The sequence below is a fragment of the Gavia stellata genome, chromosome 13, assembly GCF_030936135.1.
Source record: "Gavia stellata isolate bGavSte3 chromosome 13, bGavSte3.hap2, whole genome shotgun sequence".
NCBI classification, from domain to species: domain Eukaryota; kingdom Metazoa; phylum Chordata; class Aves; order Gaviiformes; family Gaviidae; genus Gavia; species Gavia stellata.
This window is the reverse complement of record NC_082606.1, coordinates 15,375,954-15,393,831: the sequence shown is the minus strand read 5'-3', so window position 1 is coordinate 15,393,831 and position 17,878 is coordinate 15,375,954. Positions and strand designations below refer to the sequence as shown.

The window sequence follows — 17,878 nt, the reverse complement described above, 5'->3', positions numbered from 1 at the left end:
CTCTCTGATGTTACTGATTAATATTTGAAGCCTATAAAGCTAGGGTATTGGTTATTTGAAACTAGTAGCATATAAAACTCTTAATTAAAAGGAAAAGAAGGAGGCAGGAAAAAAAGACCAGTATCGTGGTGCCTGCCCTGTGGGGAAGGAATATACACAAGTATTTTGTTACTTGCTTTGCAGAGTATTGGAAGAGGTGGCTCTCTTCCCAGAGAACCTGATGTCCAAAAGACTTACCCTGCTTTAGTGTTTCTACAATTTCAGCTCTATACATTTTATAATCAGGAATGTCCTTTATATGATTTGTTGTGGTTTTTGCTTGGTACAGAGAATAATTTACTCTTTGAGGATGTGCACTGGTGAGGGGGGGAATGGTAGGACCTGTAGTAGCAGCAGTAAGCAGGCCTTACAGATGCATGAAGTTGTCTGTGTGTGACAGGAGTAACAGGAAAGCACCAAATTTGTAGGAAAAGAAGGACTTTGCCTGCAGAAGGACTTAGCCTGTGTGCTAACCGTGCTTCTAGCGGCAACAAATATTTTTGAGAAGAAAATTACCAGAGGTAATTTTGGCTTAAGCTTAGCAATTTTTAGCTAATATGAAAAGAGGTTGTTTATTGAATAATCTTCAACGAAGTGGATGTTCTGGGGCTGTGTTGAGGGGGGTTGTTTAAGGCTCTTGCCCTTCCCTCTAGTATGCTTCCTTCTCATTAGTGCTCGTACAACTGGTTATACAACTATACCGTAAAGCAAAGCAGGGAACATGCTTAAAATATTGTAGAGTTTGGTTGTTTTTGTTCTTTAAGATGAATCAGTTCTGCATCCAGAGTAACAGGATGACCCTATGAATGTTGTGCAAGCACAGCTCGGGGGGAACAGGCAGAGCCCAGAGGTATTTCCAGCAGCTTTACAAGCTCCGCATTTGTTCTGTGACACCTCAAACAGAGTGGGACATACATGTAGCTATGTTGATCCCAAGACCTTGCTGTCACTTCAGCTATGAAGTTGCTTCAAGTTTTTGTACTGAAGCCAAACTAGGAGACCAGTTTTGAAACTATGGATAGGGTGTGCACGTGGGATATATTTTACGGTAGGCTTGATGCTCAGCAAGGGCTAGCGGCCCTAAAAAGGGTTGTCCTATTTTTAGCCATGTCACTTCCTTTGCACTGTATGTCAGTTCTCCAGAGTTGATCTTCTGTCAGATCAGCAAGCTCTCCAGTCCACCAGAATAAATATTCCTGTTTTTTCCATCAGATGGATGAACTGATCTGACTCGAAGGCGCTGGGGTGCACAGCAGGGGCCAGGGCTGCGGGAGCAGGCTCACCCCTTTGACGGCACTCCCAAGGCTGCAATTTCAGTGACAGTCTACCACTACTGCCTTATGTGATGGTTGAGCTTGGCGATACTATGGATCTTCCTGCATGAGGAATTACGGACAGTTTTGAAACAAAAATCATTTGAAGCCTAGCCAAGAACTGGGGTGAGGAGAGGTCTTCCCTCCCCCCAAAACGTCTGTTCAATGATCTCTTGCTGTTCATGTTTGCTGAGATGGGGACAGAGTCTGGCTGTTCTGCTTGTGGCTGTTTGACTCCAGCCTGAGCGGTGAGGAAGAAAAGTCCCTGAGGCTTAGTGCTGTGTCATCTTGGCCTTTGCCCTCGTGCAGTAGTGGATGTGTGCAGGAGAGGCATGTCTGAAGTGCAGTGGCAGGAACTGCCAGCACTTGGATCTCTAGTCCCTTATATTTTCAATGACTGGTTTTGGCTAGTGGTTCTCCTAATGCTTTAAGCCTGCTCTGCTGCTGAAACAAGTGGTTCCACACATGCCTTCAGCTAGACCCTCTCTCATGCCCAAAGAGCACACATGACAAACACAAGCTCAGAAACCAGTCTATTTTAAAATTAATTGGCAAAAGATGGAGTGGCTGGTTTTCTAAGTTTGATCACTCCTTGATTCATTTCAGTGCATGTGAGTGCTGAGAGGGAGGGAACAGCATGGGGGAGAGAGAGTGAGTAGCTGGGGAGAAAGAGCTCTAGTAGAATACTGGTTTGGCATTCTGTGGCTTTAGGGTTCAGATAGATCAGTTCAACCATCTCAGCAGCTTACAGGCTGCTAAAATGTGTGTTGTCCCTCCTGGTCGTATGTCACCCCTCGCATCAATTCCAGAGATTTTTCTCTGTGTGTTGTGCTTTTTTCTTTTTTCTTTTTTTTTTTTTTGCATGAACTGATTGAGCTCACTGAACTGTCAGAAAACTTTTTATGGTGGTGATGACCCTTTTTTCCTGGTGGTTTTTTTTGGTGGCTCAGGGAACTAATTGGGTTGGTGAGGCTCCAGCTGAGCACTGGAGCTGATGTGAGGTATTGTATGTGTTTGCCTGCTTCTGAACGCAACAAGCTATTGTATTGGTCAGCTTCTTTCTCATTTGACTTCGTAACATTGCATCAGTTTGATCCTATCTCTTCTCCATTTTATTCCCTGAGTATTAGCAACCAATGAAGGATCTTCCGCTTCCTGTGGCTTTTATTAAAACTCTTCAGAAGAATCCCTGGCACTTCCCCTTAGAGATTTAAGTGTTCTGGAGCCTCATGCCAGTGGCTTGTGCTTTGGCTGGTGGCAGGATCCACTGGTTAATGAACTCGGGAACTGGCTTAGCTGGAACTCAGTCCAGCTTTTCTTGTTTTTCTTCTGGGCATCTTTGTGCACCTTTCACAATTTGTTTATTGAATTGGAGCAGACTTTTTTTATGTCCATGTTAGAAATTGTTACGCTGTGATTGCATTAGCACTTGGTCCCTTCAGCAACGCTTGTGTTGGGGATAAGAAAATTAGCAGTAACTGGTGCTGTTCATGAGTTCCTGTGTACTCCTTGAAGCTAACTATTGAACAGAAAGGGAATCATGGTAAATTTTCAAAGTTAGTGTGGTAGGGTTCTTTTAATGTGCTGCTGTCTAAAGTTAAAAGGATTAATATTTGTATTGTGACATTGAATCTCTATTAGCCCTTGAAATAGTCTGTCCAAAGTGTTTTTTTAATTAGTCTATGCCAAGAGTGACTTGCGTAAGGTTTCATCTTTAAATTGGTTTGAGTTACCAAGGCACAGAAAACTTGTGTTCATTTACACTCGCCTGAAATGGCTGCTGAACGTTGGGGCCAGCATAAGAGTTGAATTCCCACATGTGCTACTTGCAGTTTCATTCTAAAGGGCTGTCTGGAGAAAGGCAGGAATGAAAGTGCTCTTTCAGCTACAAGTACAGTACTTCAGCAAAATCAAATTTAGCTGTCATTTGAGGTCAGTAGGGGCTTTGTATGTTAAAAGCAAATGCTCCTATATTAGGGTGGGGGAGTGCAGTCAAACAGCTGAAACAAGCTTAATTGCAGGTTGAAACTGAGTAAGATACTGTCAGATGTTTTTTTGTCTTCCTGCCTGTACATCTTCCTTGTTTTATATCTTGAATACTTTCTAATCCTTAGAGTACCTTATTGCTGTGAACAGAAGACTTGACTGTCGCTTCTGTGTTGCTGTTAGCTTTGCAACCCAGAGGTTTGCCTTTGAAGTATCAGTTTCCTATGCTTTGGTGAAATAAAAACAAAATGCAATGGATGTGGCTATGAGAGAAGATGAGGATATTTGTCTAAAAACAAAATAATGGGTAACTTGTTTGTATTTGGCTTCAAATACATCTTATGTAAAATGAAATCTTTTTACCCTGGTGGACTTCTTACTGTGGTTTAATCTAGTTTTATAACTTGGCAATTGGTGAAGTATTCAAATATCTTGAAACGCCTTCCCTTCTGGATTTTCTTTTCTTTGCTTTTGAAATATATACTGATGTTACTTCAAAGATTATTTTTTCAGTAATATTGCTTATCTTTAGTTTGACTTGGAAGGATTAAAATCGTCCATAGTTCAGCCTAATTTTTAATCAGCAAGTATAAAATGGTAGACCTAAGTTGATCGTGAATGAAATAATTGATGCCTTGAGATACTTAGTGTCTTAATGAGAAAGTTTTTTTTCTTTCAAAACTGATACAAAAAAGGCAAGAATATATTTATGGATGGAGGGGCAAAAAGCAGAAAATTAATTTTATCTCACTGAGTGACAGATGTCAATAACTTATTTACAAGTTAGACCATTTGAGCATAGTTAGGAGGCTCAGAACACAGTTGAAAATGGTTGGTTGTTCTAATTTTCTTGTATTGAGAAGGTTTACAGATCTTTACAAGCCAGGGACAAAAAATACAAAATATACAGTGTTTATGAAAACTAAATCTAAGGATGTTATATGAGTTGCCTTGATATTATCTCTGGTTCTCATTTTTAGTATATTTGCACGCAAGATTGAGATATAGGATGTATGTGTACCTAGTCTAATAATTTTGACTGAAAGGGTGATGTTCTTTTTGCATGTGAAAAATCATAATACGGGTTTTGGAGTAAGTAGTTGTGTTGTCCTTCACTAATGACGTGGTGACTAAACAGTAACTTGTGAATTCATGTGACTGTTGTTAATTGTAATATGCAGTAAATAAGCATGTGTTACCATGCTTGTCTTTCATTTTATAGTTCTCATTCACAGTATCAGGTGTTCAAGTTTCAAGAGGAGTTCAGTATAGGTGTCCCCATCCCCTACCTCCCCTTAACTTACTGCTAGAAGCAGTAACACTTCCAATATTTTCTAAAATGAGTTTTCTTTGTGGGCTATGTATTGACCATAAAGCGGTGGGGCTGGAGGGGTCTGTGTGTATGGGTCGTGCAAAGCATACATATGACTGTATTTGTATTACTGGGCAGACTTTATAGACTTTTTAGGAAAGGCCACTGAGTTACTCGCAGGGTGTTTTTTCTAGAAGATCTTTTTGCTGAGCTATAGGGAACTCATCTTTTCAAGTGTCAAATGTAAAAGAAGGGTTTTATCAGGCCTCTAAATACTGGGTTGTACATATCAATTTCAGGTTTATAGAAGAAGGGAAAATGGCTCAAGAAACTAACCGTAGCCAAGTGCCTATGCTTTGTTCCACTGGTTGCGGATTTTATGGGAATCCTCGTACAAATGGCATGTGTTCAGTGTGCTACAAAGAACATCTTCAAAGGCAGAACAGTAATGGTAGAATTAGCCCTCCTGGTAAGTAATGCTAACATGTCTGTTTGAACAACTCAAAATGACATAGTAGACAGCAACTTGCTTCCTGATTGTGTCCAAGTACTAAAAGTATGGGAGTGTTAATGCAAACCATTTTATTCAAGTATCTTACCTTATGAAATGAGCTTGGATGGAAAGCTCATAACATAATCGTTCTGTGATTAATCTGCTCAGAAATAGACTTTTGCTAATACCTTTTGCATTAATCTGAGTGTTTCCAATTTGAAGATCTAAAAATGCAGGAAGAAACGATACCAACATTTTTCCTGAAATTGCTGACAGTAGAGATAACACTTAGCTTGGGGAATGTTTGTGAAAAGCATTTAAAATACAGATATTTAATTTCTGCAGCCTGATGCTAAAGTATTAACATGTAGACATTTTTTAAGAATAGTTTCTCATAACTTCAGATAGAGATGGTTTTTGTTCGTTTTGGCCCAGTGCCTGATGTACTGTGGTCTTTCCTACAAAACAGATTTCCCATTAAAATAAGTGCTGTCTTCCTATATTCACTCGCTAGCAAAAGCTCTTCCCCCTTTAAATTAATGGTGTCCTCAAAGAGGAGCTTTTCCTTGCTCTGTTCACCCTGATGTTTTTAACTTCAGCATGTTCTGCTGGGGGAAGGAGGGTTAGGGAGTCCTTCCCTGGATCTTCTAAAATGTCTCTTCTGGCTTGGCTGGATATTGACAGTAAGGAATCTCATGGTGTACTCTTGAAGACTTCCCTTCTTGACTTTTAATATTAAAACTTGAATTTTAAAATTGAAGCAATAGCTTCCATTGAAATCTGGGGATCTATGTCCTAAGTTGGCATTAAGATGCTACACTACTGTTTCTCACAGATCCATCTTGGTTTTTTAAACAGAAACCAAGCTTATGTCAGAATACTGCAGTTTATGCTGAGAAAGCTGTTTGTAGATGCTTTAATTAGCAGAAAATAGTAACTATTTTAAAGCTTCAGCTTCAACATTTTGTGCTGTGTAACTTCTGGGGGCCTGGGGCTGGAACGTGATCAAAATATGGCCAAACACAATTACTTTTTGTAAAATTATGTTTCATTACGATACAGCTGAGATTCAGTTACTTTCCTGACTGGTGTCATGGGGGTCGAAGAACAATTGTGTTGTGTAACTTTTGTAATCTCCTGAAGTATTGTAACACATTTTACATTAGTGTCTTCCTTCCAGCAACTTCTGTCAGTAGTATAACTGAGTCCTTACCGGTTCAGTGCACAGAAGGCAGTGCCCAGGAAACTCAGTCAACTTTAGATTCTACATCAACTCCATCTATGCAGCCAAGGTAAGCTGTTTCTGTCTGTTCTGTGTTTTTACATAAAAATCTGTATCAAGATGATTAAATGAAGTGTACTGATACTGCATAATTAAATGCTAAGACCTGGATTAGGAAAAAGTCTAAGATTTAACTGCTAACTTTAAAGCATGGGATCTCACAGTAAATAGTAGCTGATCTGTTAGCTACATCTTGCATTCAAACGCAAATTTGCCTTTAGAATTTAGCCTCAAATAGGACCATTGCCAGCTTCATGCTGTTCTACAGAGATTTGTCTGGCTAGTCTTCTGACTCCACAATGTGCAGTTGTACATTTACCAAAGGAATACTCTTTCTGTCTTAGAAATTTGAGGATTTTGTAGAATGGCATAAAGCTGTTTACTAGTGCTCTCATAAATATGTGTATGATAATGTGTTAACAAACCAGTTGCTTCGCAAAAAGTGGAGTGTACTAGAACAGGGGAAAGATATCTGAATCTTAGTACAAGTTGTGCTACTGAACTGATTACTTATTAGACAAGTAATTTCCAACTGGATTATTCAAGGAGACGTAATGTCCTCTTGTAAATCACTCAGACTTACTAAGTGCTCTCCGTTTGTAACAGCTAAATATTTGTTTATGTTCAGTGGCTGCATTTCAGTTTAGAATGACACAACCAACAGCAACTTAAGTGCTTTGGAAATTTTTTGAGTAAAAAGTGTTAGTGTGTTATACTATGGAAGCTAACTTGCAGTAATATTTATTCCAACTTTCCTTTAAAAATCAGAATGTAGTAAAACACAGGCTGAGGGTGATTTCATCAGTTATGTTGGCTGATTCTGTTCAGACTGTTTTCTGCTCCTTAGCTTTTCATAGGAGGTGTTATCTCATGCTTGGATCGTGCATATGAACTGAGTGCTAGGTGCTGTGCTTGGTGCTATATTTGGTCTTTCCATTCTGGGATTTCTAATTGGGGGTAGAAAATAGATATCTTACCCTGATACAACTTTTCTGGTTTGTGTGGAGAAAAAAAAACCATGCAGATCAATGCACAGAGGTGAACCAACTATGGTACCTTGGGTTTGTTTTCTCACGCAACCTTTATAATACCATGGAGGAGAAAAAAAGTATCTCTTTGATTGCTAGCTTGATTACTGGTTACAGGAGAAATGAGTGGATGGTTGCTCTTGGGCTTGCACTTCAAAAAAATCAGTGGCACTTGTTATTTTTTGCAAAATAAAAGCAGGGATTCAACTTCAGTCTCTGGCAATACCTCAGAGTTACGATACTCTGAGGGAACGTTTAGTAAATTGACAATGCCCTTTTGTAGGTGACCAAACCTGCAGTTAAGACCTACATACAATTCTTGGCAATTAAAATTGCGACTCCAATGCCCTGGTTGTCATGGACTACTGGTAGGGATTTGCTGGTTCATGGACTGCTGGGTAATCAGACTTCTTGGATTCAGAGTGAATCCCGAAGTGGAAAGGGAGAAACAAATTGCGTAGTGCTACCTCTTGCTTGGGACTTCAGCTTTGTCTTGTTCCATAGTAGAGCTGCTGGATGAGCAGTTTGGCTGTGAGTGACTGCTAGTATTGTATCTCTCCCGTAACTGTCCAGGGTATTCATCTGTGAGGTTTTCAGCCGTGCTGTGATTTTTAGCAGTATGGCTGACAGGATTGGGAAGTTTGGCCAGCACCACTTTATACTGTGAAAATCTAAGGGGTTCTGTGTACAGCTGCAGATGCTTTATTACTGGAAACATTGACATGCTGCAATTTTCTTGTTTGTACCACTAAACACCAGAAGTAGTTCCTCTGCAATTATCTTGCTGACTTATGTTATAAAAATCCTTGCATATTGAGTGTTGCATTGTTGCTTCTGTGTGGAAGGATGGTATGCCAAACTACCCTGAAATATTTTTCCCTTTTTATAGTTGAACTGGTTTATTGCATTCAGTATGAATGCAAAAATGTTTAACTTTCTCATCAATTCAGATTGTCCAGTATTCTTAGACACTATGGTGTTTTTAAGTGGTTACAGAAACAACTTTGGAGTGAAAAGTTTTGGTATGGTCTTTCATCAAGATGTACTTTAATGTATTTCTTTCAGGAATGCTCTATAGAATATGGACATGCCTCAAAAATCAATAACTTTTTTTTTGCCCCTCAGCCCTGTGTCAAGTCAGTCACTTTTAACAGAATCTGTAGCATCATCCCAACCGGATAGTACGGCTGTGGACAAAACAGTACCTGAGACAGAAGATTTGCAAGGTTGGTGCTTAGTTTTCAGAGACAGAACTTATAATGTTTTTAAAACTTTGGCTGTTCTTAATATACTCCTTTTCAAGAGATGGCTTATTCTTAAACAAAATATTCTGTGAAATCAGAAGGCAAAATAAGGATAAACTTTCTTTTCTTAAAAGGCAAGCCTTAAAACTTTAATGTTTAACTGGTGATTTCAGTATCTGCCATAACAAGTTTGTTAATTTGGGTTGGAAATGCACATTGTAAATCAATTTATTGTTCTGTCTTTATGCCACAGCTATTACATGTAAGAGTTTTGAGTATCTGTTACTTCTCAGAATAGTCATTTGCAGCAAATATCACAGAAGTTTGAGTGTATTTGTGATAGAGGGTGTTACAGCTATTGTAAGAACAGTGTTAGTATCTTGTATAAACATGAAACACCTATAAAAGAACCTTTCACTTATGAACTGTAGTGGTGTAATATTTTGACCCACTGAAATTCACTTTATCAAGTATAAAATTACCAAACCACAAACTCTGGTTGCTTGAAGGAAAATGGCTGAGTGGATGATTGTAACTATGTTGGCCTAAAATCCTTCTTGCTGATACAACGTAAAGGTTTTTTCCCCCACGATTTTTTTTTTTTCCTTTTTATGTTCAGGCTTGCAGAGCTTAAAACTAAAGAGTTTTTAATAGTATTTCTTAGGAAAATGTAAAAATGCCAGGTAGTATACAAAATTTGCTCAGACTTGTAACCCGTTGATGTTATAAAAGGTATTTAAAGGTAAGTCAGTAAGTATTCTGCCTTTACTTCTGCTGACACAGCTAATGCTTTAGTGAGTAGAGTTATGTTTCTGTAGACTAGTCTAAACATAGGGCTTCGGGTTTTCCACAGATGCAACATGTAATTCCACTTAAAGATGCTAAATATAAGTTCCTTCACTGTACTTCCGGTATCAAAGTTCTGCTTTTCACATACTTTCTAAACCTGAGGTCTCCCTTTTTGTAGGGTGGAATAGAAGAGCCATTATTCAGCTACTCTGCTGAGTAAGGCCACCTCCTCAGTTACACAAACAGTAGCTGCAAAACTTAGAAGAGGTTTTAATGCTAATGCCATTTTGTACTAGCCTTTGAGATGTCAATTACTAGAAACATGTTTACTCTTAAAAAGATATATTCTAGACCTATGTTCTAATACCTGCTATTTAGTTCATTTTTCTGGACCTGAGAGCTCTTGTTGCCTCAGTTTTGACAATGCACGTAAGGCATGCTCTTAATACTGATCAATGATGTCTGGCCTTACCCAGCTTGAGAGAAGAGCAAGTGCTGAAAAGGCTTATGTTTCTTAAGTTCTATATATTTGCACAGCAGAGGTAGCTTTGCAAGCTACATTTTTAGTTGATATACCTCTGAGTAACACAGATATGGCTCTACTTTAATCTCTGTTCTGCAGTATGGGGAACCTGGGATGTGCTGCTTGCCAGCTGTAACCTAGCTCCCATGCAGGCACATCCCTTTCCGAGAACCTCAGAAGCAGAACACCTCAGTCAGGCACATGAATATTGCACTGCAGGTTTATGCTGATAACAGATGTGGCATATATCAGAAAATAAAAGGTAACTTCTGTAAGCTGAAGTACTGCCCTGTTTTTTTTTCTTCTTCCTGTTAGTCTCATGATTCATCATCTTCCATCCAGTGCCTGAATTAGTCTCTCTGTTTACACATGTATCTAACTTGCTTGGCTTAGCTGTAAGTTGAAACTCTAGGTTTGCAGCATCTGCTGCCTTTTCATTGGGAGGCAGGGGGAGTGCTTTATTTCAAAGTACTCTTCTGATGCTTGTACTGTGAGGTGACTTGGGCCTGTGAAAAGACTTTTCCCAGCAAGTTTTCAGAGGAATGTCTCTCTTCTTACCCATTTGAATAGATTTATGCTCCTTCTAATTCTCCACCTCTAAATCAAATTCTCCCTATGAGAAGATAAGATAGGTTTCTAGACTAGAAGCTTTGATTTTCAGGGGTGTATTTGTGTTTTACAGTATGTATTTCAAGGGTCAACCTATATCAGGTATTCAGAGTACTCAGCTGTGTCCTGTGTCCTTTTTCTTTGTACCATAGTGATTTCTAAACTAAGAACACCACCATCATGTAATTGCAGTTCTAAATTACAATCCCTATTTATAACTCACTGTGGCAGGGTCAGCCTCATTTTCTGAAGAGTTGCTTCTGTGCTATCCCTTAACTGAAAATCACAGGAAATGTAGTGTTTCCAGTTTTAAAGTATTTTCCTTTGGAAGTGTAACTTGGTAAAGAAAGCAGCTTAAATGGTTGCTAAGTGGATTTCATTGAATTGTTGTCACAATTGTGCATCTTAAAGTTTCTTGTTTTGACCCACACACCCCCCCCCCACCCCCCCCCAATCATTCAGAATTTGAATTTTGGGCTGCTGACAAGAATGTAATAGAAATGTGTGAATCAAAGTTAGTATTGTCCGGCTTTGTAGCATTTTAAAAAAAAAGTCACAGAACCGTGGGAGTTGGTCCCAGACTGAAGAGCTTATAATGCTACTTCTGTTGATGTAGGGGAGGAAAAAAGAAATTATGTCTGCTTTGATCATTTTTTCAGTATTTATTCTGATAAAAATCTTGCTTTGTTGGAATGTCTGTTCTGGAGCAAATTGTTTTATGCTGCTTGCATAGTAAGTGAAGTCTATTGTAGTTATATGTAGTTGAGGTCCCCTTAACTTGCTGTTTAACAAAATTTAGTAGGCTACAGTAACAATGAATGAAAGATTGGGTGAATAATTAGGCTTTCTAGATTACTATTATTATTTTTTAAAGCAGACAGATAAATGGGACTTGAGCTGTGTGCACATAGTCCTTGCTGTTAGCAGACAAGCTAAAACCACAAAGGGATAAAAATCCCAAAGAACAGTTCAGATTTGTTTGTCCTCGTTGGATTTATGCATTGCAAAAGAAATACAGGAAAACTGTAGAATATGTTAATAAATCTGGACTTTACATTTAGTGACTGTGTCATAATGCTTGTAGGTACTGAAGGCTGCAAAAAGCCCAGACACTAGGTAGTGGCTAATAAATATTTTTAAGTCTAAAGTTCATGAACACATCATTAATGATGACCTAAAATGAAATGCGTAAAGGTACAATCCAGCTTTTGTAGCAGCTTTCTGCTATTTTGAGCATCTCTCCAACACACTTTAGGTTGCCTCACGGACTGTTGTACCTTTTGGTCAATATTACAGCTTTCTTAGGATTAGCCAGTCAGGATTCCTTATTTGTTAGCCAGGGGATTAACGGGGCTGCCTCCCAGCAAGCCTTGCAAGTGGGTAAAGAGGCACTTCACTTTTCTAGGATTAATGAGTTTAAAACTCTCCAGGTTAAGATTCATGCTTTATATTTCAGGGAGGTTTTAACAGGTAAATGAAACGTGTCATGGAAGGCAGGAGCACTCCACCACGTACATTATGGAGCTCTCCCAACTCAAGAACATAAGGCTAAAATATAAATTGTATAAATTAACGGGTGAGCTTTTAGGCCCTTTGAGACTAAGACTTCAGAGGACCAAAACAGCCACTCTGATTTTCGAACTCATTGCTAAATTGGAGAGGTCCATATATTAGCATTGCAAAATGCAATCAGTCGTGTAATATGGTCTAGGTAACTAACTAGGTAAAAGGTGCATGGCTGTTGTTTTCAATGAAGTCGCTTGATTTTTTTTTTTCCAACTCATCTAGGATTTTATCTCATCTGAGGTAAAACAGTTTAAAAATTCAGTCATTGCTGACTAAGTTCAAAAAAATTGATATTAAAACAATTGACTTGCTAGAGAACTTTATATGGAGATAAGCTGGACCTAAGGTGAATGCTGTTGAACTAACAGTATCAACTTCAGTGGACCTTATCAGGGCCAGCTCAGTAGACAGAACTCAAAAGGAATTGATGGATACTTCAGATTTTTGGCACAATACCAGTGGCTCAGAGGTACAGTATGATTATGATACAAGTGTAGGAAATAATGCATGATACCCTGATTTACTGGATGAATGCCCCAGGGAGAGAGGAAACATTCACAAGAAAGATTTAAAACTAAATTCTGTAGGTAAGTGTGCTTTTACTTAATTTAACTTGCCTCTTTCTAACACTGAAACAGCATATTTTAGGCTGATTACTTCAGCTTAGTGTTAAAATGTTAGGAAGTAGGGATCTTCTGCTTAGGACTAACTTTGCATTTCATTGCTCTGGAGGAGTGGGTATTTTTCCCAGGTCTGATGCACTTAAGAGGTAAAGGCAGCTGTTGTTCCTCATTCCCACAGGAAGAGTATTCTTTTTTTCTTTGAGAAGCTCTGCCTAGTAATGCAGAGGTGACATATGTAAAACATCCAGAGTAGGGAGAGAAGAGAGAACAGATGAGGCATCAGGAGTCTTGCAGCAAATGCACAGAGCTGTGTGTTGTGCCTGCAGGGATGCAAGGACTAGAGTGCGCTTTATCTTCTGGGTGCTGTTTTCATGGTCAGTCTGAGTACACTGAAGTTCAAGCAGGGTTGGCACAAGCAAAGCAGTAGCAAAAGCTCCTGCCTTTAGGAGGAAATCCAGGCTCTGCTTGTTTTGATCAGCTAAGAATGTGCTCTGTAAAACAGGGAACTTCTAGGGGCCAGTCCAACTTAGCTCCAGAAAAATGAGTGTGTGCCCATGCCTTATTCCTTTTTGGCAGCTTGTACTGGTGCTGCCAGTGCTCCTGTTCTCCAGCTAAAGGCAGAGCTGGGACTGGAGGGAGGGAATCGGTTCACGCAAAGCAGGCAGCAGCATCCTGGAATGCAGTCAAAGTACAGCAGCTGGGAGTGGCTGCAACATGTTTCCTGTGAACTCCAAACTGGGTGGTATTGCATTTTACCTGGCTTTTTTCTATTGCGCTCATCACAGCTTAGCTTAGACAGAGCACTAAACACTGGCACTTTGTCATCTAAAGGTGGCTTGGTGGTTGGGATGCTTATGATTATCCTAGAGGATTTTGAGTCAAATCTCTGGCTTCTATGCAAAAGCAAATTGAGATCTAAAATTTATTGTTACTACAGTAGATACAAAGTGACTCGTGGCGGCAGTAGAAGAATCTTCCCACTCAGTTCTACAGAGAGCAGCAGCAGCCCTTAAATATTTTTAAACCTTTTTAATGTGAGCCATAGGCACAAAGAAAATCTAAGTATGTATGTATTAGAGAGCCTTGTTACGCAGGAACAGTGCCAGGTTTTCCTAAATTTGGCTAATAGTTGCAGAGGCTTTTAGTAAAACTCACATTGAGGTAACTGGATTTTGCTACAACAGGAAATGCGAACTTGAGAATGTTAGCTGCTAAACAATAATTCATGGCATGAAGCTTTGTTAATGAATTAATAAACACTGCAATGTCTGTTCTGTGTAACACTGCAAGAGTTCATTTGAGTAAGTCTTACAACTTCTGATACTTATCTCGCATTTTTTAATCCTTACTGCTTTTGATTCTTGCCTTGCAAACCTTTGGATATTATCTGTCCGCTCAGAAATGTGCCCTTTAACAGCCATTTAAGGCCACTGAACCTTTTTTGCAAACTATCAATTCTTATAAATTTCAGGACAAAGAAAAGCTCTGCTTCTAACATAGATGGTGATTTTTTTTTTAAAAAAAGATGTAATAAACCATGTGTAACAGTCTATCTTTGCTAGATTAACCTTTGGAATACACTGTCTGCTCAGGCAAAGTCTTTGCTGGTGGTCAGGTATCTTGCTACCCATTGATGTTGCTTGATACATTGATGTTTTGATACATTGCAAAAGTGGAAAGTGCCCTTTCCTTTCCAAAAAAAAAAAAAAATCATCAGAATAGCACAGAAAAAAACCCCACCAGAATTGTTATGCAGAATAGCAGTCGGCTGGCATAGAACTAGCGCAGAACTGCATCTGACAGTCTCTGCCTAATAAAAGTCCAGCTGCATAGAGATGCCTGCAGCTTTTTCCCTGACAAATGTCTGGGCTTGCTGTTGTATTCCCTTCTTTACAGCATTGGTTCTAGCTCTGCTTCCATTGAGACTTCTCCCAGCTGGAGCTTGCTTTTGTTCTTTGCCTCTGCTGCAAATACTCCCAGCTTCTGTGTACCTTACTGGAGACTTGTCCTGCTGTGATCTAGCAATGGCTGGTGGGTAGAGATTGGCTCTTAGCCCTGCTTGAAATGAAGTTGGGTTTTTTAGTTTCTATTTCTGCTTTGTAATGTAAGGAATGTGCAAATACTTGAGGAAAACCAGCCAATTTCTATTTTTACCTGGGTCAGGCAAATACTACCATTACTTCTTTATGTTCTCCCACACAACCTGTAACCTGTCTCTTTCAGATGTGAGAGAATATTAAAGTAGGTTGAAAGTTGTCTTAGCAAAAGTGTCTTTAAAATGAGGTGTTTACCTGCTTCCTTCTGTGTTTCAGGATAGCATACTTCCTCCCTGTAAGTCTGTGTATCTTGAGCTAATGGTATCTCACCCCAGGTAGTGACTAGCCCCTGCGTAGTCTTTTTCCAGGTGTGCAAGAGCCGCAGTGTCACAGTGGTAGAGATTGTTCTGAAACACTGCAGGTTTCAGTGTGGCCTCAGTATTGCAGCCTTCAGCAAAAATATTGTTGATTCAATGTTTGAAAGGGAGTGTTTTACTCAACTGATCCTCATAAATACAATGCTTTTTATAAGCAGATTTTGGGAACTGGACTAAGAACATTGGTGGGGAAACACTTGGGGGTCAGATTCTCTTCCCAAATCTGACAGCACTGGATTGTATTCTTAAACCTAATTTTTAATTATTCTGTTTCTGTATGGTATTTTTGTATTGTGAACTTTGTATGAGCATTCAGCGAGTTCTCTCCTTAAATTATATTGAAGGGTCTAGGAGGAGGGAGTTCCAGTACCGCTTCTGAGAGTCCATTACACTTCAGACATGGAAGCTGCAGCGAAATGGCTAACCCCAGAATCTAAATTTACAATGTGGCTTTTAGAGTTTTGTATGACTTAACAGAGAAGGGGAGAGAGACAGAATTTTTTTTCCTTTGTTCTTACTAACTGTCTTTAATGTTAGCTTCAGTGTCAGAGAATGCAGAGCCTACACCTGAAGAACAAGACAAGTCGCTTGACAAACCAAAACAGAAAAAGAATCGTTGTTTCATGTGCAGGAAGAAGGTTGGACTTACTGGTAAGAAATACTGATTTCACTTTTCTTAGCCTTGCTTAGGCTTTGGACCTTTGAAAGGTCCTCCTAAGGGGAAAATGGGGCATGGTCATCTCAATGTTGTTGATTTGAATTAAAACTTGGCCAAAGGTTGCAGTGGTTTAGTGGAAGGGTCTAAGAAAGCTTGAGTTCTGCGGGGTGAAGATTTACAAAGAAAAAGAGCAGGAGGTCTCTAGGAATGTGTTTTGCGCTAGTGTATCATGCGATAGGAAGGAATGGTCAAGTCAAATCGTACTGTAATCACTTAAAAATGTATTATTTGTGATTCTTATGCTTTCTGCAGCAGAGGCTCTTTGGCTGATTGACACTGGTGACTGAGATTTATTGCTAGTGAGTGAACACATTCAGGATTTAAATCAAACCAGTATAATTAAGAATGTTGAAATGTCTAAGCTAGCATTTCTGTCCACAGGATTTGAATGTCGGTGTGGAAACGTTTACTGTGGTATGCACCGTTATTCAGATGTGCACAGTTGCTCTTACAATTACAAAGCCGATGCTGCTGAGAAAATCAGAAAAGAGAATCCTGTAGTTGTTGGGGAAAAGATCCAGAAGATCTGAACTGCTGCTTCTGCTGGAATACAAAATCCTCTGACCATCTGCAGATTAAATTGACTTGAGCTTTTTTCCTTAGTCATCAGGAATGTAGAGCAGTGTATCTTGCCTAGACCTTTTAATCATGCATGTCATCAGATGAATAGATTTTTTGTTTTTGTTTTTTGTTTTGAAAATGACTCTGAACATTTATTTTCATTGCAGTTTTCTGTGGCTGAAGACTTAAGTAAACTTTACAAGTATTATCCTTTAAGATCATTTTAATTTTAGTTGAGTGCAGAGGGCTTTTATAACAAACGTGGAGAAAATATTGGAGGGCTGTGCTTTTCCAGGATAAAACATGCATGCGTTAACTTTGCAGTTTATTTTCTTGTTGTATATAGCTTTTCTCTGCAGCACAATTTCCTTTTTTTGATAATGCCTTGTATGGCACAACTAGTTATCAGTAACTGAATGTATTTTAATCATTATGGCTGCTTCTGTTTTTTTTCCCATTAACGAGAGGTTATACATGTTCGCATATTAGCTTGTTTGCACCCTCTACCTATTTATGTATGAATCATTTGTAATGAGAGAGTGTGCTGAGGTTGTCTGCGTGTTTTTTTTTAAATTGTTTTTTGTGTGTGTGGGGGGAAGGCTGTATGCACTTCATTGACTGCAGGTTTCATTGGAATTACATCCATCAGTCTGTCTGTACACAAATATGAAGAATGATCTGAAGTATCTGTGCTGTATTTATGTTTATCCACGTCTTAACTTTGATTAAATAAAATTTAAAAAAATCAGAGCCCCTGTGGCTGTGACTGGCATCTGTAATTTGGATTTCTCTTGCTTTATTTTCATGGGGACCTTCCGTTGGTGGTTCCTTTACTTACAGTGTATTTATCCACAGAGACTGTCCATATCCCAATACCAGATAACTTCTGGTTTATTTATTTTTTACCTTTTAACCTATAACTATCAGAAAGACTACAATTTCCAGAAGCTTTCTACCTTGTGCATTGATACATTCTGCATAGGGAGTTCTCTGCGCTTCCTGTGCAGCTTGTCACTCCTGTGCAGGAGTTGGGGTCATTTGGGACAATGTACTTAAGTTGGCAGCAGACCTACAGGTAAAACAGACGTGGCCAGTGACTAGGCTGTGGATCCATGCGTGTGATTCTGATTCTAGGAAACACAGCTGTGGGGTTTGTGATCCCGTATCTGACAGATGGCACTGCACAGACTTCCTTGAAGTTAGGTGAGAGAATGGTTCTTGAGAGAGTTTCTCCAGTGAGATGTCCTTAGTTCTGAGGTTTGAAATCTACAGACTTCAATGTTGAACACTGCCACAACCACCCTCCACATGCTCCTTAGCGGATCTACAGGCTTGTAAGTGATCCCCATTTTGGGGGTAGGAGGAATTGTTCTTTTATT

The 17,878-nt window shown here is 39.2% G+C and overlaps 1 protein-coding gene across 1 annotated transcript in view; it reads left to right on the top strand.

The window, feature by feature from the left end:
- The window catches only part of ZFAND6 (zinc finger AN1-type containing 6), a 37,980-nt gene extending 20,720 nt beyond the window's left edge, over positions 1-17,260 (top strand). Inside the window, exons 3-7 of the mRNA XM_059823902.1 lie at positions 4,950-5,119; positions 6,324-6,435; positions 8,579-8,679; positions 15,758-15,871; positions 16,320-17,260. Coding sequence (XP_059679885.1) covers positions 4,969-5,119; positions 6,324-6,435; positions 8,579-8,679; positions 15,758-15,871; positions 16,320-16,468 — 627 coding nt within the window. The 5' untranslated portion in view covers positions 4,950-4,968 and the 3' untranslated portion in view covers positions 16,469-17,260. The remainder of the gene's footprint in view (positions 1-4,949; positions 5,120-6,323; positions 6,436-8,578; positions 8,680-15,757; positions 15,872-16,319) is intronic.
- Positions 17,261-17,878: the final 618 nt, after the last annotated feature.